A 22,163-nucleotide genomic window follows, 5' to 3' on the forward strand; every position below is an offset into this window, starting at 1 on the left:
GACTGATGGGGCCTGTGGAATAACCTTATGCTGCCTTCTGGTTCTGTAGCTGTTCCTGTTCCGGCTTGATATTGCCCCGACTTCCTTAATGTGCTGGCAGCCATTTGTGGTTGTAGCCGGGGGCTAGCAGGGGTAATGTTCGCCATGAAGACACAGCGGTCCAGGCTTCCACACACACTAGAACTTGTGCTGAGCATCCCTGCAGAGTCTGCACTCTGGTTTCCAGCAAAAGGCAAAGCCCATGCTGCTGCCTCTCCAGGGCTGTCGTTACCTTTCCTAGCCTGAGTAAGCTTGCACAGCCAGGCTGCCATGTCCTACAATCACACCTTTGCTGTACTGCACAGACAGAACCTGTCTATGCTGGCGTCTTCTACCATTAAATCTCCAACACCTCAAGACACGAAGCAGGACCCAAATAACTGAGGCTGCTGTGGTTGCAGTGACCTCCACAGGAAGCTGGCGGCTGACTCCTGTTGAGACCCCTTTGGAAATCCTGACCACTGTTATGCAGAAGTCCTTGCTTTCTTCTTCCTTAAGCCTCCAGTGAGAAGGCTGCTTTGCATAGCAATAAGGAGCAAGTTGCTCTGACAGTGTATTATTTCTAGAGAGTCAAGGTGATTAATGGATTCTGCCTCTGGCTTTGTGCTGGTGCCCCAGCCGTCCAGAAGTGAAACATGCTGTTTAGCAGTGCTGAAGCCACTGGGTGTTGTGCACAGATGTACATGCACGCACTATGACAGTCCCCATCCCAATGCAGAACCAGCCACTGTGAGGGCATGGGAGGTGGTGCTGAGCAATGGCACAGCCTGGGAAACCAGAGGCAGCTTCCCGCAAAGGATTTGTTCTGAAGTCCCCTTTGCACCCGTCACTCTCAGGAAGGTGCTGGTGTCTCTTTCTGTGACATGCATGGAGGCATAAGCAGCCTTGCCCCCACTAAGCTGTTTACTGGAGCTTAGCCACATGTGTAAGTGGCACTGCCGCTTTTCCTAGGTGCCCTGCAGGCTTTCCAAGCAGAAGCGTTTAAGGCTACAGCTGGATTTAAAGAAAAACGCAGATCATGTTTGGAGCCCAGCATGGTAGCTCTAGCTAGGCGGACCAAGATAAAGGCAAATCCAATCTCATGCTCCAAAGCAAATCTTGCCTCCTCCTCCTTTGTGCAGCGTTGCAGAACTGGTGCGGTGCCTTCCCTGGCTTTACACCCAGAGCTTCACCAGGCGGGAGACTGAGCATGGTAGGCTGATGGGCTGAGCCAGCCTAACCCACTCCTTTTTCTGCATTAGTGGGAAATCCAGCCATCTCCCCCAAGCCTGGTCTGATTGGTGGCGGGGGGAGGAAGGAGGACGTTGTAACATAGATAGTCGCTAACCTGGTGGAGGCTGATAAAGCAATAAGCTGCTCACATCAGTGTCGGTGCCCTGCAGAAACAGAGCTGTTGACCTGGCAGATCTGAGCTGCCAGCAGTGGAACAAGTGGGGTCTCCTGTGATGGCAATCAGTGGAATAAGCCTGGGATCTCTCTAATGGGCTCCTAGCAGGCACATACGGCAGCAGGCCTGTTTCCCCAGCATGGACCTGATGGCAGTCTGGAGGCTCTGTCACCGTGTGGCACAAGCTCCCTGGATCCTGTTGTTCCACCTACTTGCAGCTTCATAAGTGCCCGCCAGAAAGAGCCGGGGCTGTTAATCAACTGGCATGGGATATCCGTGTGGGCGTACTTATATGTTGGCTGGAGAGGTGGCCTGCCTTGTTACTTCCACAAGTGCCCGTGTGACCATTGTGTGCTGGCTCGCTTCAACTGATCCCGCCAGGCTCTGCCAGGCACCTTCCAGAATCGCCACTTATTGTATATTTTTTATATCCATAATTAGTGATGCTATCATCATAATTAAAATCCTTCTTGGAAGCATCCACGCGCATTTACATCTGAATTGGCACATCCAAATTTATAACGATAATGAAAACATTTTAAGTGATGGGGGGGAGGGGATATAACTTTGTTCCTCTTTTCCTTTTTTTTTAAAAAAACAAGAAAACCCAGGGAGAACAAATGCCATTGCAAACCAAACAAAAGCTCCCTTGTGCCCTCATCACCCCTGTCCCATTCTTTCCCCTTCCCTTTCACTAAATGGCATTTTCAAGGCTAGCTGCATTTCATGGTTTATTATAGTAACCCCTGCGTAGGGGGGCAGATTGCTGCCTTCAGGGACTGGAGGCTTTCACTCACCCCAACCTTGTGCACCCTTCCTTGGTCTAAACCAGCAGAGCCAAGGGCTGTGCCTTCCTGGGTGGGCATTTTTTTTGTTGGCAAACCACCTGCTGTTGGAGGGGGCCATGGTATTTTTGGGCGCTTGGAACCCATCCAAACGCCGTGCACCTGGTTGCGTTGCAAAGAGCTCCTCAATAGCAAAGATATTATTTTTGGGGTTGGTGGTGAATGTATAGGATCAAAATAGCATCCTCCAGAATAGACCCACAAATATAAAGGAGGCCTGATTGAGGGAGGCAGCAACGAGTAATTGAAGACTGGCAGTAGTTGCGATGTAGAAAATGTTCGGGTCAGCGGTGCAATAGATTTTGCTATTCAGTAAGCGGTGCCCAGCACAGCAGCTTCACTGCCTTTTAATTTCCTCCGTACTTGAATGCTGAATGTAGGAGTGAGGACAGATTGGTGTAAATAATGTAATTGGAAATCTCCGCGCTATGGAAAAGCAGATGAATGCAAATAATGAGACAAGGGAGCACTTGCTTAGTCTTCCTTGCTGGTGGAGGGGATGGTGCCAGGGCCTTGCTCTTGGGTTTGATTGGAAGGAGAGTGTTCAGCACATTCGGCAAACAGGCATTAATAATTGATGTGATTCCAGTATAATTCAGACAAGGCCTGGTGTTTGTGTGGGGCCTTCATCTGCAAAGAGTGGCTCTGGCTATGAGACATGTGGCCTCTGTTTCCCTATCTGTGACCAGCACTGAGATGTCTGGCGGAGTTGATGTCAGCACTACCATAGAGCCAGGCTGTGGCTGGCTCCTGTCCAGTGGTACTTGTTTGTACCCTGGTCCTAAGAGGGTTCCCTCTGTGCATATGGTATAATTTACCTGAAGGAGGCAACGTGCTGTAGCAGAAAGCATTGCTTTCCATCCAGAGCTGCTCTCAACCAACTCCTGCGCCCACAGCTGTGGGCAGAGCATCTTCCAGCTACACTACACTAGTGACCTTCCCTTGCTGCAGCCTTAGCTGCAAAGCTTTGCACTGTGGCCCTTGGCACTGTGGCTGTGTCCTTTCTCTGGGGAGCTGCAGCTTGGCTAAGCCCTGAAGCCTCCTTATCCTTTCTTCCACACATGAAGCTAGTGACTGATGTTCTCCTCCTCCCTAGCTCAACCGGGGCAGAGAAGGAGGAGGCAATAGTGGGCTGGGTGCGTGCAGGCTGGGGGTAACTGCTGTGTACAAAATCACGTGTGGCAAAGTGGAGCCTTGCAGCTTCATGATAGTGTCCTGATGCTGTTAGTCATTCTCAATGCCTGCAGGTAGAAGCTAAGTGAGGACCACTTCAGGGATCTCTGCTGGGGGAGGGCCCTGCCCAGGGTCTGTGGCCAAGCCTTCTCCTTGGGCACGCTCCACTCCACCCCATTGTTTCAGTGGGTGTTCATAGCCAAGCCTCTCTGTTGGGGTGGCCACTTCATCATGCATCCATGGAAGGGGAGTGATCGCGTTCCCTGGGTGTGGGGATTCTCCGTGCCTTCCCAAACATGCGTTGCAGCTGAGTTTCCAAACAACAGTTCTTGACTCAGCTGGATACAACAGAGGTTTTGTTCCCAAGTGTCTGGTTACTATCTCCTGCTGTAACTTCAATGATGGCTGAACGCTTTCCTAATGGGAATATTAGCAGGACTGTAAACCACACTGAGTGTTCTGGGCTTGTCACAGACACGGACGGCTGTTAAGTTGGTTTTGGTGACAAACCGCTGCATCTGCTGTCCTAGAGACTTCCCTTGGCTTTAGGCTGAATAACATCTCCAGTGTGGCAGCTCTGCGTGAGACTGAATGAAGCCAAGCCTGAGTATCACTAGCTTTGCCATTAGTGCCTGTGCCAATGGTGGTCTGGGAAGCAGCGTTTGAGAGCTTTGTGCTGGGGTGTCCTTGTTGATAATATGCTGGGCTGGAAGTCAGGAGACCTGGGTTCTGTTCCTGTTTGTGCAGGGTTCTGTTCCTCTGCCAAGCTGCCTCTTTCCCCTGCGCCTCTGTCATCCTCTTTAAAATGGGGATTATGGTATCGATCTTCCTCTGCAAAGTCCTTTGGGAGCAATGGATCTTCTCCTTCCTGCCACCCCAGGTAGACATCTTTCCAGCGCTGGCTGCGGTTGATGGCTTGGTCTGTAGCCTTGGTGAGGTCTTTCTTGGTGCACGGCTTCTCCAAGAGCCAACAAGCAGACAGGTATTCTGTGGTCCGTGTCATCATAGTAATATATCTGGGCTGTCTGAATGACCCTATCCTCACATATTGTCCTTTGACCGTCTGATTGTTGGTTGAAAGTGTTTTGCATCTCTCTGGGGGGCCAGCACTTCTCTGTACCTGCAGGGATACATGCACTGGGCATCAGTGGGTGACAAATGCTGTAGAGTGAGGTGGCGCTACTTGTTGAATGGTTGTGCTACCCACCCATCTGGATAAGAAGCTCTACAACAAAATCGTAGGGGCCAGTGGTTCGCACAGAGCAGGGGCAAGCACAGCTTTGCTTGGAAAGAACGCATCTCTGTTTTTAAAGAAGAGTTTTATCTTTACAGCACTTTTATAGATCTGCTTTATTAATCTAAAGTCAGTAAGGAGTCGTGCTGTTTGTTCTCCTGGAGCACGATCGCCAGTGATGTCAGTGGATTCAGTTTGCTTCTTGGGCGCTGAAGCTACACTTTGTGCACCTAGGTTAAAAAAGAATATAAACCATGTCGTTTCAGACATGGGACGCATATCCCATGGGAGCAAGTGTGCTGAGTTCAATGCTGTGCAAATTCTCTTGCCTTGATTAAGGCTGGTCTAAATGCAGGTTTTTGTATAGTATGTTATATGGCGACCTAGTTATAAGCACCAGTAAAAGGTGTTTGCACGTACATGACCATTTATTGTGGCGCAGCTGTATCTTCAGTAGGCAGGCCATCCCACATCCGTTCGCAAACAGATCCAGTTTTGGCAGGACAAAACCTGCGTATCACCCAGGTTTTGTGCTCCTGTTTGCATGTGTGTTTTTGTTGCTGTGCCCTTGGACTTGTACCTTGCCTGGAGGCGCTGGGTCCTTTGGTGTTTCCTGTTTGAATGCAGACATTGTGAGGTCTGTTCAGAGGAAGCTGAATAAAGAGAGAGAGCACATCCATCCCCTTCAATTACAGCAAGGGAGCACCGTGTACTGCCAGCCTGAAAGTTCACACAGCTTGAGTCAGGCCACGCAAAGTCCCAGTGCCTCTGCTGGGGTCACGTGGCCATCTGTGGGGGCCAGTCTAAAGGAACAGGCAAAAACCAGGAGATGCCTCAGAGCAAAACCCTCACCCCCGCTCCTGGTAGGTGTGCTTTTGTTTGTCTTGGTGCTCTGCAGTCAGTCCTGATTGCAGTGCATGCACAATGAGCTCCGTCTGCCCCCAGCTGACACACGCATGTGACCCGTTACATTTCAGCTCACAAGTCCTTAAGTGTGGCGCTAATTAATGGGATGAGATTGTTATTAGGCAGACTCTGCCCTCGGCTGGGGGCTGTGTCTGCACGGCCCTTGTTTCCCTTGCACCTGAACATCATCCTTGCAAGTAGCCAAGAGATGGGGCTGCAGAAGTGGGTTTCTGGGGCAGTTGCTGGAGGCTGCTGTTGCTGCTCATGGTTCCTATTCAGCCATGAAGCATTCTCACATTAGCACATGTTAGAGTCTGGAGTAACTGGCTTAATAAAAAGCCAGTGGGGGTCTCAGCTCCCCCAGGGGCTGACCTAGTACAGTGCTGATCCTGACAGGCAGCAAAGAGGGCTGTGGACTGTGAGCCCGGAGACCTGGGTGCTGTTCTCCCTGCTGCCTGGTTTGGGGTAAACCCCTTCTCCGTGTCCCTGGGTACTTCACCTGTATAATGGGGGAGGTGATGATGCCTCCTCCCCTCTGCACTGTGCTTTGTGGCCTCTACGTCAGAAAAGCCCTTTATTAGAGCCAGATGTTATCATCATCCAATATTTCAGGCAGTGTTTGATGATGCCCTGTAGTTCAAATGCAAGTTGCAAAATCCCTGCCGCAATTAATTATGTCTACAATTGTGCTTATGTGCATGCTGATAACCACATCTCCAAAGTGCTTGGAGAGCTCGGGGTAAAAAAATGTTCCTAATCGCAAAGCGGCGATTCTCTTTCAATCACCCTGACTCCGAGCGGGACTGTAGGACTTGCGCCCACTGCATGAGATAGTTAAGAAATGTTATCTGTTTTAATGTATTAACTTACTCTTGAACAAGGTGTCTCATTAGTTCATTATTAGGTTGCTGGAAGGCACAAATGAAATTGGGTTTTTCAATATTATTTTTTAATGTCTGCAGTCTTATCCTTTCTCCTCCATTCCTCTTCCTCTGCCTCATACCAAGCGTTGTATTAAATGTATTTAATAGGGTTTCTTCATCTCAATGTTGGCATTAAAAACTAAATTAGCGAGTGCTGGGTATTCTTACAGGAGGTGCTACAATTTATAGCTCTCGTTTGGTTTCCTGCTGCATGTCTTTTTGTTCTTGTAGCTCTGAGCGCACTTGCTAAATTGTCTGTCTCAGCTTGAATCTCTCTGCAAGATGAATTTCAAGCCAGCATCTCATAAGCCCATTGTTACTGCTGCAGAAATATTGTAGCTTCTGCCCCCTTGGTTCTGGAGACAACAGTGTGGTTCCCTGGTTCTCTCAAAAGCAAAGAGAAACATAATTAATGACCTGATTCAGGAACACGCTTTAGCCCATTCATAACTTTGAGCGTGTTGGAAGCTGATGGAGCAGGCTGTTTGCTCGAAGTTAAGCAGGTTGTGGCATTGCTTGCCACAAGAGCTTCTCATCATAGATTTGAAACCCAGAAGGCCCTGCTGGAACATCTGGGCCTGCCACGAGCCAGAGAGTGCCTCTCAGTTCATCCTACAGCAAGCTTAGCTAACGTTTAAAGCAAAAGCATTTGGCCTTGATCAGAAAGCCGCAAGAGATGGAGAGTTGACCACCTGCCTCGGTAGTCTGTTCTGGGCATAATTGCCTTTGCTGTTTAAATCTGAGCCTTGTTCCTAACTGGAATTTGTCAGGTTTGAACATTAGCTATTGCAGGTCTTAACTCTTTCATTATTCTCACATAGGCAAGATTTTTCGTCCCTGGGAAGCACGTAGAGACTTTGGCAGTGCCCAGTACCCTGTGAACTTCCTGAGGTTTGGAAGGCTGCTCCGAGATCCCTCTCAGTTTAGGTGGATCGTGGGAGCTCTCCTTGCCTACTCTTCTAGGTAGAGGCATGGGAATTTATTTTAAGGAAAAAATGTTTGTGTCCCAGGTCAAATTAGCCAGATCAGGTCCATATTTGTTTCAATCATTCAAGAACCATACGTGGCCCTGCTACCGGGAAGTATCCTCCACCCCAGCCTGGGACTTCAGATACTTCCAAATCCTTTGGCAGGCATCCTACATGCAGGCCCAGGCCTGGAGGCTTGGGTTTCGGATGCCCTCGAGTTTCGTTTGCCCTCAGCCGTATGGCCGCAGGAGCAAGCTAGGGATGAGTCTCCCATTTCCATAAAGTCGGTGTGTAGCCAAGATCCTCCCACTGCAAGCTGGCCAGTGGGAAGCTAACTATGAGGCTCTCATAGGGAGTCCTGTCCACAAGCAGACAAGGGTGCACCCTCTGCTACACAGCGCCGTTTTAATTGCATTACCTTGGTCAGGGAGGCGGTCTTCCTAGCTGCACCGGGGAAGACTGCTCTCCTGGCACGGGGATAGTACCTGCCAAGGAAATGTGTAGTAAACCTCCCACTTAGCTGCTAGAGTGCGAAGGTCTTGGCTTTAAGCCCCCTTTACAGAAATGGGAGACTCCTCCCTTGCTTGCCCCTGGGGCCTTATGGCTGAGGGCAAGCAAAACTCAGGGCATCTGAACCCCAAGCCTCTGGGCTTGGGCCTGCAAGTGGGATGCCTGCCAAAGGTGTTGGAAACATCCAAAGCCCCAGATGGGGGTGGAGGATGTTTGCTGGTAGTAGGGCCACTTATAATTCTGGACCGACTCTCGGATTTGGAATTTGTTTGGGCTAATTTGGCTTGGACTACGGAAAATTTAATAATTAATAAATAAATAAATAACTTTTCCCCAGCCACCATCATGGTCGTGGTATTTCCCTGGGAATTAGGACAGTCAGATTTGGGGTGGGGAAGAGCAGCTGGGGCACTGATGGTTTCACAGACACTAGCACCAAGGAACTGATCAGCATCTCGGATTACATGGTGAGCTAGAAGATGATGAACTGTGTCACCGCAGTTCTTGCTTGGGTTCGGTTGAGCGAGCCTAGGATGGCTGACTCAGGGTACACGTAGATCCCTGCACACATGGTCGGAACCTGTGGGTCTATGGGTAAAGTCACTCCCATGGGTAAAAATGTCTCTGTGCCTCAGCAGGTCTGGAAGCGGTCCGGCGCGTGGTTCTACAAGGGGCTGCCCAAGTACATCCTGCCCTTGAAAAGTTCCAGCAAAGCCAACGACCTGTTCCTGCGGCCGCAACAACCAGAGCCTGCTTCGCAAGGGGTGAAGGGCATCGAGACCAACCGGTTCTACACCTGGGCCAGAGGGAGAGGTCAGTCCCCTGCGGCCTCCTTGCGTTGACTGTTTATGCTGGGCTCACAGCACCCCAAGTGTTGGGGGGAACTGCCTGAGCTGGGGGAAACTGTCCTTGAACATGCTTGGCTGGATGGTTAGGGCTGGGCAATAGGGCAGGGCGGTTAAAGATTCCCTAGTGGTCATTGCATTGATTTGGGAGCTCTTGGGTTCTGCAGCTTACTTGCCATGAGACTTGAGTCACTTCCGACCACCTTTTTCCCTTCCTGTTTCCCCACCTGTTCTGTGCGGATGGTCCCGGGGTATCTGTTAGTGAGTGTGATTCTAAGTGCTGCTGATCTCTGCCCAGCTGCCATTGTTACACCGGGCTCCATACAGAATAGAGACCCTGCCCCAAAGAGCTTGCTGTTTAAAAGATGCAGCCAGTGTCTTGCCCAGGCTTCCTGCCTTCTGCTGGTCTCTGACAGCTTCAGTTTAGTAGTGTCTTTCTTGCTGGTGTCAGAGAGGGCCTTGCTGTTTGAAATGCTCATAGCAATGCTGGGAAATGTTCAAATTGGACCCTGTTCTCTGAGGAGATGGGCTAGCGTGTTTTGAGTGAGCAGCTCCCCATAAATATCATTCAGGTGGCAAGCGGAGTCAGGAACCAGCCAAAGAGCACAAAAGCTGCCTTGATAACAGTGTTCCTTTAATAGGAATAAGCAATGCAGAGCCTTTCTCCCCTGCTCTGGCAGATATACAGCTCACTGCCATTTTATAGGCAGAATAATATGATCACGGTCCTTGCCCAGGTTTATGTCCTGCTTTCTTCCCTTGCTATTCTTCCTGCCTCTTGTCCTTTAGACAGCTTTCCGTGGGAGCCCCCAGTCATAACTCATGAGCAAACTGCATACAAGAGCATTTAGTTCTTTTCATCCTTGCCCTTTAAACAGCTCTCTCCTGCTAGTGCCCTGCCTGCCACAAAATTGCCACCCAAGAGGACCAGGTACAGACTCCCCCCACCTTGCTCTGAGGCAGATAGGCTCTAGTTGTGGATTTTTTCTTCCCCACATAAACAAGGACAGCTTTGCACATCCTAGCTGGAGATAAGGGCACCTTGTGCTGGACAGAATAGCAGGATGCATCCCTGCCCCAAGGAGCTTACAGTGCAAACAGATGGGAGAGATGACAGCTGGGATAAGGGAAGTTTTGTATCCCCATTTCACAGAAGGACAACTGCGTTAGAAAATAGGATTCATAAAATTCCACAAAATTCATACCTTATTCATAAAAGTCCATAAAATTCAGTTCATGCATCCCTTGCATCCTGCTGGTGCCCTGTGTCAGTCAGCCTTGCCTCTGATGCTGACCTCAATCACTTCTCGTTCAAGTCTCTCAGCCATTTAGGGAACGCCCTTCGGCTTCCCTTGTGACAGTTGTTTGCATGTGAGCTGTTCACTGCCTCCTTCCAGGCAGAGGTTACAGATCAGTCTGCTGCCAGTCTGCGTGTGTGGCCGGCATCCCCTTGGCACTGATCCCAAGGTGACGTGAAGTGACACCCCTGAGATGGACCTGAGGTCTGTGGTGTTGGTTAGCCAAGGTGATCGGTAACACATTAACAGGCCAGTGTGGACCTGGCTGGGAACCTTCAGCTCATATCAAAGTGGAAAGCATGAGACATGGCCTCTGTTACCCGCACCCTGCCAGACCTCCACCCAGTGACAACACATGCGTAGCACCTGCCAGACCCTGGGCAGGCCAGGACCTGGCAGGCTGCAAAATGTAGAGCTGCCTTATTAGGCAGGATGTCCTTGGGAATGAATCATGGCATTACTGTCCTTCTGACAGAACGGATGAGGGCTGCTCCTTATGGGATTTTTGTTACCTTAGGCAATAGTAAGGGGGAAGATTGGCTTAACAGACAAATTCCAGCTCTCTCAGGCTTGGAGGTGGGCTTTGTCTCCAGGCTTTTGTACAATTTTTGTTGAGTACGGGGATGCTGGATGGATGCTGGGTCCCATCTCATTGCTGCAGGGCTCAAGCCAAGCTTCCAGGCTCAGCATTAAGGGGAATTAAAAGGAAAACCAGCCTGGCACAGGGAGCATAATTGGCCTGTTGCTTTGAGTGGCTCAGTTTAGCAGCTCAGGTTGAGGCAGCTGCTTCCCACCAGCTTGGAGAGGGCTGGGAGCAGAAATCTCTTCTCTGTTTGTGGCAGCCAAGCAGAAGGGGCTCATTATTCCGGCTGTCAGGTTTAGGTAAGCATTTGTCACATTATATTTTGCACAATTAAAGTGACAGCCCATGTTGGTGAATCCAGCTGTTTATGTTCGCGTCCCAGAGTTGTCCCGCACAGCGGAGCATGCAAGGCAGTGGCTGTGGCTACTGCCAATGTCAGCAAGGGCTTAGATCAGTCAGTCACGAGTGCCCTGCCCTGATCTGGGTTAAGGAAGGGGAGGATGGTCTGATGGGAGCCCGGAGAGTCTCTGATCTGATACAGGTGGCCGGTGAGACCTTTCCTTGAGACCCCTATAATGGAAATAGCAGCCCTGCCCTTCCTTACTGTTGTGCTGCCAGGGGCAACTTTGGGCGTGCATGTACCACATCAGCAGCTGTTCACATCCCACCCCTCTGCACGTGGTGCTCTGGGCTGGTACCCAGTGCCAGCTCTTGAGCCCTTGTTCTCCAGCAAAAGGGGGTTGTTGGGTTTGTTTTTCTTACACACCCCTCTTTCCTCGCACACTCACTCACCCTGGGATTTGCTCTTGCCTTTAGTTTTTCCTGTAATAAACAAGCCGTTGCCATGGGAATGCTTGATTTTTATTTAAGGCACAAACATGTATTGTCACTGGGAGAATGGCAAGCACATTTCTGAGGCTGGAGGATGGCCTGGTTAGCCGTGATGGCATGCATGTCGGTGTTTTGCACTGGGTCAGGAGGGAACTGGCCAGTTAGAAGCAGGGGGCAAATAAACAGCAGGGATTTCCTTTGGTCAGTGTTTTTCTCTTGCAGAGAGAAATTCAGAGCAGCTGGGGGAAAACCCGGTCCCTGAACTGCTGCTCTGTGTGGTGCCAGAGCTGCACGCTGCCATATTTTTCCCCGCTGCTTTCCCAACTCTTGTATTAAAGTGTACAAGTTCGTGGCCAGGGGAGGCACCGGCACATCTCTCCGCAGGTGGCACAGGGAGAAGCCGCAGGTCAGGACAGCACAGCTTTGTTTCCTGAAGTCTTTGCCTGTAAGGATGGTGCCCTACCTTGCTGCTTGGAGGGGAGTCGGGGGAGTGCTTAGCAGCCCAGGGGTGTTGGCAGGCTGCCCTGTCTGTGCTGGGAGCCATGCAGCCCGTTTTGACTGCACGTATGGGGACCCTCTTCAGCCGACAGTGCCTCAGCTGCATCCTTACACAGTCCCCACCCACCCTGGTGTCCGTGTCTCCCCTTTCTATGTGGGGACCTTGTTGGCCACTGACTCTGTGGCACAGAGAGAGAGAATGGCTTTTGGAGGCCATGAGGTGAGTCTGTGGCTGATCTGGGAGTGGATCCAGGGTCTCCTGCAGGGGGTCCAAGCAATTGTGGTCTGGAGACCTCCCTCTCACCTCTGCCACAGATTCCCTTGGTGACTGTGGGCAAGTCATCTAGCTTGTTTGTGCCTCCATCCCCCAGCTGTGCAGTGGGGAGCATAGCACCAACCTACCTCTCATAGGTGCTGTGGAGTTAAATCCACTGCAGACTGTGAGGCACCCAGCACTGCAGCGATGGGGTGCAGATAGATTCAGCCCTGAGGTCCGCCTGCCTGTATCCCTGCTGGTCCCTCAAGAAGAATCTGTCCTGTCCTTCTCAATCCTGGCATGATAATTCCTCTGTGTGCAAATGAACCTGGGCTCTAACTGTGGCACCCAGGAAGGGAGGACCCTTTCTCCTGGGGGGGTTTGTTGGCTACTCAGCTCTCCACTTTGCTTGGGGTATGTCATGTTCCCTTCCCTGTGGGTTCAATCCAAGCAGATGTTTTTCCTGAGCCTCTTCTATGAGGTATCATGAGGGGTTTTGTTGTTGTGGTAAGACGCTTCTCCTCCCCCGTGGTCCCTGGGGATTATTGCTCTGGGAGAGAGCGCTCAAAGTGCTTTTAAAGATGTGGTGTGAACACAGAGCTGTACTCGGCTCATAAGCAGAGCCCCGATGCGTGGGCCTGGATGCCTGGCACTTGCTGGAAAGATTAATGCGGCCCCATGCCCAGGTGAGAGGATGCAGAAGCCATCAGAGACTTGCCTATTCATCGCTCTGGGGCCAGATAACCTGGTGCTGTCCTTCCTGAACTCTCCAGGCCAAGAGGGGGCTTGCTGGGTCGGCACATGCATAGAGAGAATGGTGCTGCTGAGCTGAGAGGCGGTATCTTCCCTTGCCCTGGGGTCAAAGGGTGTTGTGCTGCCAGAGGTGCCACCCAGGCCTCCGTGGCCTTTGCCATTCTCTTAGCATCTGCTCGACTGTCCTATCTCAATTCCAGCTGAATTCCAATCCATCTTCCTCAAATCCTTCTGGGAGGCAATGTCCTTTTTCCCTCTCCTGGCCTAAACTGCTGCTGTGGGCTCTTAAGTTCTGGTGCAGAGTTGGCTGCCTAGTCCAGTGACTTTATACTTTTTCCTTGTTGGCAGGGTGTTGGCCCCAAAGCACTGCAGGATGCTCAGAGGGGAGGTGATGGACAGGTGTCAGATGTGATAGAGAGCTGCTTGTTCTTGGGGCTCTTGAGGCACAGGGACATGTACCGCCTTCCCGTACATCTCGCAGAAGGGGCTGCCCACCTCTCCAAGGTCCCTCCTCAGCGTCCTCGGCGAAGGACGGTGTGGGTGGGACTTGTCAGACAAAAACAGGAGCTGCTGCTGTTTTCTACCCGCAGGGGCCATAGGGGATATGTGGGCCCCACTTGGACAGGTCCTGCCTCAAAGAGCCTGCAGCCTAGGTAGATGAGACAGGTGCCAGTGGGGATGGGACAAGAGGCGTGGGGTGTTAAAGCACCTCCCCAAGGCTGCACAGCGGGCTAGGAGCAGAAATGGAAACAAGACCCAGGTCTCCCAAGCCCTGGTGCCTTCTCCACCAGTCTGTGCTGCCTTTCTGCTGTAACGGGGCTCCCCCACCCCAAGTACTTCTTCTTGTGGCTCCTGTCTGCGCTGCCGTGCTGGCTACCCCCCAAGCTCCTTTTTGCAGGCAGCCTCAGAGTTTTTCACCCAGCAGTCACCTCTACTGATTTATTTGTTGCTGGTGGCGTTTCTGAAGCCAGCAGCGTCTCTCCTCTCCTGTCACGCTGCAAAGGCTTCATCCAGGTGTTTGCCGCTTTGTCAAATTGCAGCAGCGAGGCTGAGGCTGCTCCAAACGTTTTTCATTCATCAACATGAGCCATTGCCAATTATTTAAAGGAAAGAGCCAGAACTGCTGTGCGCCTGCCTGCTCTTTACCCCGCGCTTGGGGAGAGGAATGATGCGGCCACAGCCCTCGGCCTCCCTGTGTGGGGTTTGTCCTGGACTCCCCATGCGTGTACCTCAGGAAAAGGGGACGTGACATGTACTCTGTGCACAGCTTTTGATGGATCAAACAGGGGAGAATTGCCTTTGCCACACTGAGGCACAAAGCCAGTTTTGGTTCCTCCAGCTGCAGGTGGATCCTGAAGAAGGATGAATTTCAGCTCTCAGTACTGCTCCAAAGTGTTACCGCTTGGTGAGCTGGAGAGTGATTTCTGTGTGTGTGCACATGCACACACATGCACACCTTCATGCCCTAATCCCTTCTACCTGCTTTTGAATGCTCCAGTAGGAATAAATCCTGTGGATCTGAAGACATGAAAGGGATGGTGACCCACCCCCGAAGTTAGCTGGGACACTTTTGTTACTGCTTGCAGAGGCACCATCTGAACCCAAGACTCAAGCAGCAAAGCACACACCTGTTGCTGGTGGAGCAGCAGCTCTGCCTGGAGCAGGGAGGCATCACTGGGGACCTGGAATTACCCTGAGCAGAGAGGAGCTGGGGTTCTGTTCCCCTCATGCAGAGGCCGAAGCCAGCGCGTTGGCTGACAACACAGCGGTACATCTCAGCCTGGCAGAGATGATGAAGGACAAGTGCATCACGTGCCCTGAAAATGCAGCCACCCAAAAGGCTCCTGTTGATCTATCAGCATCTGCTGGAGTGCCAGATTTATGACTTCTGGTCTCCGTACAGCTCCAGCAGAAGGTCAGGGAGTCTTGGGAGAAAAATTGCTTTAAAGGGAAACATTAGCACAGTGGGTAAAATATGCTCTAATGGCCACCAAGGGAAAGAGAGCAGACAGGCTGGCCCAGGAGTCAGAGGTGCCCCATACTCGTTAATACCTTTCACACACAGCCATTCCTCTCTGGAGCATTTAGAGGCAAACAGGGCAGCAAGATGATGAACCATCTCCTGCTGCCTTGTCCCTGGCCCTTCCTCGAGCAGTCTCTGTTTTGCGGAGCAAGACACAAAGCGATGTCCCCCAGGTGAATTCCCGAGCCCAGCTTTCATTTGTAAACGTCTCTCCAAGACGGGAGCAGATGTGGCTTTGATGGATAGACCCTAAGGGGTCATCAACTATGCGTCACAACTCGGAGGGCAGGACTCCCCAGGGAGCCAGGGACTGTGGGAACCAGGCGGTTGGTCCTTTGAAAACCCAGCAAGAGGCAAGTGCCAGAATGACCAGTTCACCAGGGTCCAGGCTTTCCAGCAGAAGACCTGGGATTTGGGGCTAGGGGTTTTGTTTTGTGTTTTTAAATTCCCTCTAGATACCTGGGAAAAGCCAGGGGGCTTTCATGATTTTACAACTCATCTGGAAGGCCCAGATCCTAGTGAGAATATGCCCTGTTGGCAGTGGAGGTCCGTTCCCAGTCAGCGGCTCTCACAGCCCCTTTGGCAGGATTTATGAAAGCAGTTCAGAAGCCCGGTGTCTGATGGTGCAGGTAGACAGAGTGCCTGGGGGCTGGGCCAGCCCAGGAGAGTGTCACAGACACAGTAGGAGCTGGTGCCATTGAGGAATGCGGTGATCAGAGTGAGAAAATAGGCTGGCGGGCTGCGCTGTCTCTCCAGCTCTGCGGAGCTGCTCTGATCAAGATTGCTGTGCGAGGGGAGCTGGTGGGGAGGTCAATCTCAATAGCTTTCCAATAATGCCAACAGCCAGCTTTAATATACTCTGAGATAATAACACCAGAAATGCTTTATTTTTATTATTACATTTAAAAAAAAATAGTTTGTGTAAAATGGAGAGCTGCTTCAACACAATAGTGTTTGCAGAGGCCTTGGACGGAAATGTTCAACAGGTTGCATGTGCACGGAGAGAAAATACACCAGCCCTTTTGCCCTGCACAGTGTTAATAGGCTTGTATCTTTTGCAAAACGCATGCAATGAATTTGAGCACCACAGAGAGCGGGTGACCTGACAGCTCTCGTTGCTACAGAGGTGTCTGAGCATCTTGCGGTCTCTTGTGACGTTGCCCTTAGCAGAGCAGCCAGACCTGGGAGGACCAGGTTGGACTCGGACCTGTTCAGCCTTCCTGTGAGGGAAATGCGCCTGTTCTTTGCACCTTGCACGGGTTCTGTAATGCCCTTGCTGGGGCTGAGGGGGGAACTTGGCAGAGCCTGGATTCATCACCTAACTCTGCCACAAGCTTCCTGTTGGACCTTGTGCAAGTCTTCTAAACACTGCGTGATTGTCTCCTCACCTCTGCATGGTAATAACGGTACTGTGCAAAGGATGACGGCTTGAATGTGAGGAAGATGCTCCGATACTGTGGTGATGGGTCAGAGGAAAGCTTACAAGCAAACACACATGAGCAGTAGGGCTTTTCCCAGGAGTCAATTGTAGCTTGGGCCTTGCTTGACCTCAAATTTACCACTAGGAGCTGAGAACCATGTTCTGAACACTGGGCAGAAACACTACCTGCCTCAGTCAAATGGGAGGGATCTGTGGGGCACAGTCCGAAAAGCAGATATTTCCCTGTCTCCTCCCCGTATCTCTGCCGCTGCATGAAGTGCTTTTGCTGTTGGGAGAAACTCCCTTCTCACTCCGCATAAAGCAGCCAGCAGTCAAATTGGATTTTGTAAATGGGATGTAAGGAGCAGAAGTGCTTGCCTGTGCTGGCAGTGCAGCAGGAACAGGTTACCAATTCAAGAGGTGCCCTCCGATTTCTTATCTGGGAAATTGAGGGGTTTTTCTGCTGAGTTTGCAAAAATGGTAGAGACTGAAAGAAAGCAGTTGCAGTAATGGAATCAGATTCAAGCAGGGGAGATGCGAATAATGCTCTATGGGTTAGAGGCACTGTTTGCTGGGGGAGTAGTCTCCCTCTGGACCTCAGGAGAGCCCTGTTGCTCCGGATGTCCAGCAGCAGGACAGACTGAGTGCCCAAGAGTGTGTCGTGGGCAGCATCGTGGGGGCTCATTGGCTTCCTCCCCTCTGCAGTGTCGGTCTGCTTTGGGGGAAGAACGCTGCAGCGCTCTGTTTACCTGGTGCTTTTCATCACGGATCCCAAAGCCATATCTCCCAGTGGCTTGCCTGCACCTGGAAGGTGGCAGGGGTTAAGGTAAGGTGTGGATGCAAAGCATCACAGCTCTTCTTGAACAACTCCCGGAGGGGAACATGAGTGTTCACACCCAGAGTTAATTGGGAACAACTTCCCCTGCAGACAAGCCCTTCAGATCCTTGCCCCCATTTCATAGGTTGGGAAATTGAGGTGCAAAGAGAGAGGGAAAGGACTTGCTCAACACAACGCAGGCAAGTCAGTGGGAAAGATCCAAGCTCTCCTGAGCACTGGCCTGGTCACTGTGCCTGCCCCTGCTGTTTTCCTGGCTCCTCTGTCCCTGATCTAGTTGTGAAGCACTTGACAAATAATCACAGGCCTCATTGATGCAACAATGGTACTTGGCTCCTTTGAAATCTACGGGGCTGCTTTTGCCAAGTGCTGTTCTGCAGCAGTAGGAAAGTACAGCAATGCATCCCCATCACAGCATGTGAGGCTGAGCTGTAGGTTGGGGAGGTGAAGGACCAGCAAGCAGATTTGCTCAGGTGTGGCTTGGCTGTAAACACACAGCACTCGCTGCTTTTTAACGCACCTATAAAAAGTGAAGCACATCCTGTTTGGAAGTGAGTGGGAACAACTGAGTAGGAGCAGCAGGTAAAGCTCTTCTCAGGGAGAGAACGTGATCATCAAGTCCGTGTGAGCGCCTGTTTTATTTGGATCCATCTGTCACCCTGTTTGCCAAGTGCTAGGAACATTGTGAATAATCCTGACCCCAGCCTCCCCCTTCTCTCCCACAGTGGTTTCTAGCGACAGCGAGAGCGACTCAGAATTCAGCTCTTCCAGCCTGGAAGACAAGTCCCCAGCTGCAAGGTTACCAGGGTGCAAGTCCAGCAAGCACCAAGCAGAGTCAGGTGAGGAAGCGGGCTGGGAGGCAGCCTGCATGTGGGGGTGGTCATGGCTAGGGTGTGCTCTGGACTAGACCTGCTGCTGCTGCTGCAAATTGTCTGCTGTTGCATGGGTGCAGGATCCAGGGGGAAAGAGCTCTGTGGGTGGGATCTGCATGCATGGTGCAGGGTAGCGAGGGGCCATGGGCCAAGGTGATCCCTGCTGAGGGCTACCCAGTTGTGTGAGCTTTAATTCCAAGTCTGGTAACTAGTACCAGGGACAAGAAGTTCCTCTCTCACCCCAGACAGAGGGGCCCTGCCCAGGCTGGAGGGAGGTACTTGGGCAGGGGATGGGACCCCACGGTTGCCCTGGGTAGATCTTTTCTGTGGGTGCTGGTCTGGCAACCTGTGATGAGCTGGGAATGGAGACAGCCATATGACATCCCCCCCCCTCTGTATGTCCCCAGTGTCTAGCAGCGAGCCTCTTCGGACCCCTGGCATGGTCCTAGGGAGCACCCACTCTCCTGCCCTCTCGGAGAGCCACAGCATCCTGGGCAGTGAGCGTGGTGGAGGCCTCGGCACCACGGAGAGCTGCCAGAGCGACCTGCCAGCCAAGTCGTCGGACAGCGATGTCAGCAGAATCATCCCTGGTAAGCATGGGGCAGCAGGGAGCTTGACTCCCCGGGCAGCGCCACCTCAGGAAGAGAAAGGCTTGCTCTGAGCCAAGCCAGGCAGTGCGGTATGCTGAGCAGAGAGGAGCTCTGGCGGAGAGCCAGGCTCCCCATGTCATCCAGGGAGTAGCGCTGGACTCCATGGATGCTGGTGGCGCACCTCTTTGTGCTAAGTGCCGTGCCAGAGCAGCAAGGGCCAGGCCTGCTCTGAACAGCGGGGTGCTTTGGGATGCTTGGTTCTGCCTCTCCTCTCTATCCTTCCCCATCTCATGCTGGCTCCTCACAGGTACCCCTGATAAAGCTCTGGGCCGAAGCTCTGTTCTCTGCCCAGCTGCTTGTGGCAAGGGCTGCGGGAGCATTGCAGCTTGGCATGCCCAGCAGCTCCAACTTAGTCACGTGCTAGGGTGACTTTCAGGGCAGGAACCTAATGGGATGTGGTCCCCCATACAGCCTCAGGGTTTGCGGCCACCCTGGGGCCACTGCAGTCCTCATTCCCGGTGCCAGGTGCCTCCTTGGAGGAGACGTGCAGCCTCCCCACACACGAATCCAGCATGGCGCATCCAAGAGCAGATCTGCACGGGCTGCCGTTACAGCTGCTTCTGAGCAGCTGGAAGAAGGGCCTGTGTCTGTTCTCTGCAGTTTGCAGTAGCATATGCAGTAACCCCTTAAGTTACGGCTTTGTGCCCCTCTGCCCTGAGCCAGTGCTTCTGCTGCTCTCCCTGCATGGGTGTGACTTGGTTTCATGGCTCCTGTGTGGAGATGTAAATTAGCTGTGAGAGCAGCAAGGAGGGGGCTGGCTTAGCGGGGGCCCTCCCCTCCTGAAGACCCTCCATTTCAAATCCAGCCTCCCCTTCCGCCCTGCCAGCTTCCAGGGCCTCTTTCCCCAAGCTGCCTTGTGCTAGCACCTGCTTAGCATAAAAATTCTTTCCCCTCCCCTCTGCCCCCGGGCATCCTCTTGATTACAGTGCTGCCCACAGGCACTGAGGCTTATTTTTAAGCCCCTTAAAAAAGCAGCGAGCATTAACATTCACAATTGACAGCTCCATTGTGATGCACTGGCTCAGACGCACGTGGTGAAGCTGCAGCCTGTGCAGGTTGGTCTCCGCTTGGCTGCTACGGGGCACCGGGATGTTGCTGCTACAGCTCTCTCCTGACATTGCTTGGCCATCCTTTCTTCTCTCCCCTCCTCCAAGTGCTGGTCCTGGCCTCAGAGCCACAGCTTCCCCTCCAAATCTTGCTTGAATGCAAAGTCTGGTGCTTCATGTTTATCCCTGCAAAGGGGCTTGGCAAGACATGGGGAGCTGGTGTGCCCAAGCTGCTGCCCTTTGTGTGGATGATACTGCCTCGAGCCCCCCAGGGGTCTGTCTACACCCCCCAACTGCCTCTTCTCCTCCCCTGTGCTCCAGAGCAGGTTTAGAGGGTTTGCTCTTTGGGACTGAGCACTGTCTGTACAGCACCCAGTGCAGTGAGGTCCTGATCCCTCCCTGGGGCTTTGGGGTTGCACTGCAAAGCAGATACTACTCCCAACAGCCACAGGACAGCTTTTCTGTTCAGAAGAAAAGAGCCTTATTGAGACACTGGTACTTTTGGCAGGAGAGTTGGTAACTGTGCTCCATGTTGCCTCCAGGGAGCATGTGGGGGCAGGGGTAGAGTCGGGTGTGCTGGGGACAGATTTGTGCTTGGCTGGGGTCATACCCTGAAGAATTCTTCCATCCTCTCCACAGTCTGCAGCTCCTCTCCCTGCCCTTCACATGGCAGGGGTCAGCGGTGTGATGAGAGAGAGGGAACAGGCATGGGAGAAAGATCCCATGTCTTTCAAGCTGCCTGTACCTTGTTGCAGAACAAGTGCCTGGCAGGCGAATGTAGTTGTTGCTTTTCTGAAAGACTCTGACACTTGCTGACACTCTCATATTAGCAGCTCAAGTTTTGTTCTGGGTTTTATTTTTACATCTCATTCTCACCTCTCCTCTAATTCTGCACCAAAGTGGTAATGCTGCAGAGGCCTATGGCATCCTGAGAACAAAACCCAGGTCAGAGACACGTTGGCAAGTCACTGCTGCTTCCAAAGCAGCTACTCTCTAATATCCTCTTGCTCTCCCGCTCCAGCCCGGTGGAGGCTAGGATGGCAGTTTGATCAAGTGGTTTGGGTACAGGGTAAGACAGGAGACAGGTGAAAAAGGTCATGAACTTCCAACGTAGTTTTAACAACTGTGGCTGAGATTTCTAAACCACATCCTTTGTGTGCATGATTCCCATTAAAATAAGCAGCATTTTAGGAGCGAGATGGAGTGGGGTGGTGAGACAGGACCCACAATTAGCCAGCCTGGCCCTGCCCAAGGGTCCTGCACAGGAGATGGAAGTCCAGATCCCAGAACAACTTTGTAAAGATCAGCCCCCAATTGCTAAAAGCACAGGTCTAAATTTCCCCAAGTAGCTAATCAGTTAGAGTGCCACAGCTGTGAGCTCCCAGCCTGAGATGCTCTGAAAGAGGCCTTATTTTTAGAGAATAGGGGTTCAGTGCTTTCTGAAGATTGGGACCTTTAAGGCATTCCTGCCTGTTTGCCATGTTTCCCTCTCCTCATTCATTTAAAAGCATAGAGTGAATACAATGCAGGTGGCCAGGTGTTGCACTGACATCCCTGAAGACAGCAGGGCTAGTTGGGACAGCGATTTGAAGGTGAGGTGGAAAGGGGTGTTCCTAGTTACTGAGCACCAAGGAATTTTATCTGAAAAAAATATTAGAATTTATTGTCTAGAGATGCAAGGAATGGTGAGATCTTAGTCGTCTCTCTTAGTGCCAATTTGGCAATGTGACTCACACTGTTTCAGTCACAAAGGGTTTTTTGTCATGTCTTAGGAGACACCACAATTAAAAACAGGCAAAATAATCACAACGATTAACTCTGACTGTTTTCTGTTAAAGAAAGGCAATATTAAACAGAACCAAACACAAACAGTGAATAATGGTTCCTTCAGGCACCGGCTCTCCTGTATGTCACTTGCTGGACAGTTTTGAACAGGTTTCCCCTTCCAGAGGGGGTCTGCCCCTTGCGTCCGGGGGCTCTCTTTTCAACAAGACTGAAGTGTATTACTTCCTAGATCAGTAGCGGGTCCTATTTCAGTTGCATCCTGTGGACAGATGTACACGTGATGTGCTTCAAATCGTACTCTAATTTGAAGAGAGAGAACTTATATCATTATAAGTATGCTTTAGGTAATGAAATCAATCTAACTGAATTTAAAGGACTAAAATACTTCATAGGTGGACAGATAAGCTGCATCTGAGAGACTGGTGAAGCCCGTTTGGTCTGTTGTGGATAACCTAAACAGTTTACATTTGGACAAAGGTGAAT

General features: G+C 51.6%; 1 protein-coding gene across 3 annotated transcripts in view; it reads left to right on the forward strand.

Annotated features, from left to right (window-relative positions):
* RPH3AL (rabphilin 3A like (without C2 domains)) overlaps positions 1 to 22,163 on the forward strand; it is an 86,669-nt gene that overhangs the window by 30,054 nt on the left and 34,452 nt on the right. For all 3 annotated transcript variants that reach the window (XM_059717020.1, XM_059717019.1, XM_019491944.2), the window contains exons 6-8: positions 8,624 to 8,798; positions 18,053 to 18,166; positions 18,607 to 18,789. In XM_059717020.1, coding sequence (XP_059573003.1) covers positions 8,624 to 8,798; positions 18,053 to 18,166; positions 18,607 to 18,789 — 472 coding nt within the window. The remainder of the gene's footprint in view (positions 1 to 8,623; positions 8,799 to 18,052; positions 18,167 to 18,606; positions 18,790 to 22,163) is intronic.

This window comes from Alligator mississippiensis, chromosome 14, assembly GCF_030867095.1.
Source record: "Alligator mississippiensis isolate rAllMis1 chromosome 14, rAllMis1, whole genome shotgun sequence".
Lineage (NCBI taxonomy): Eukaryota > Metazoa > Chordata > Crocodylia > Alligatoridae > Alligator > Alligator mississippiensis.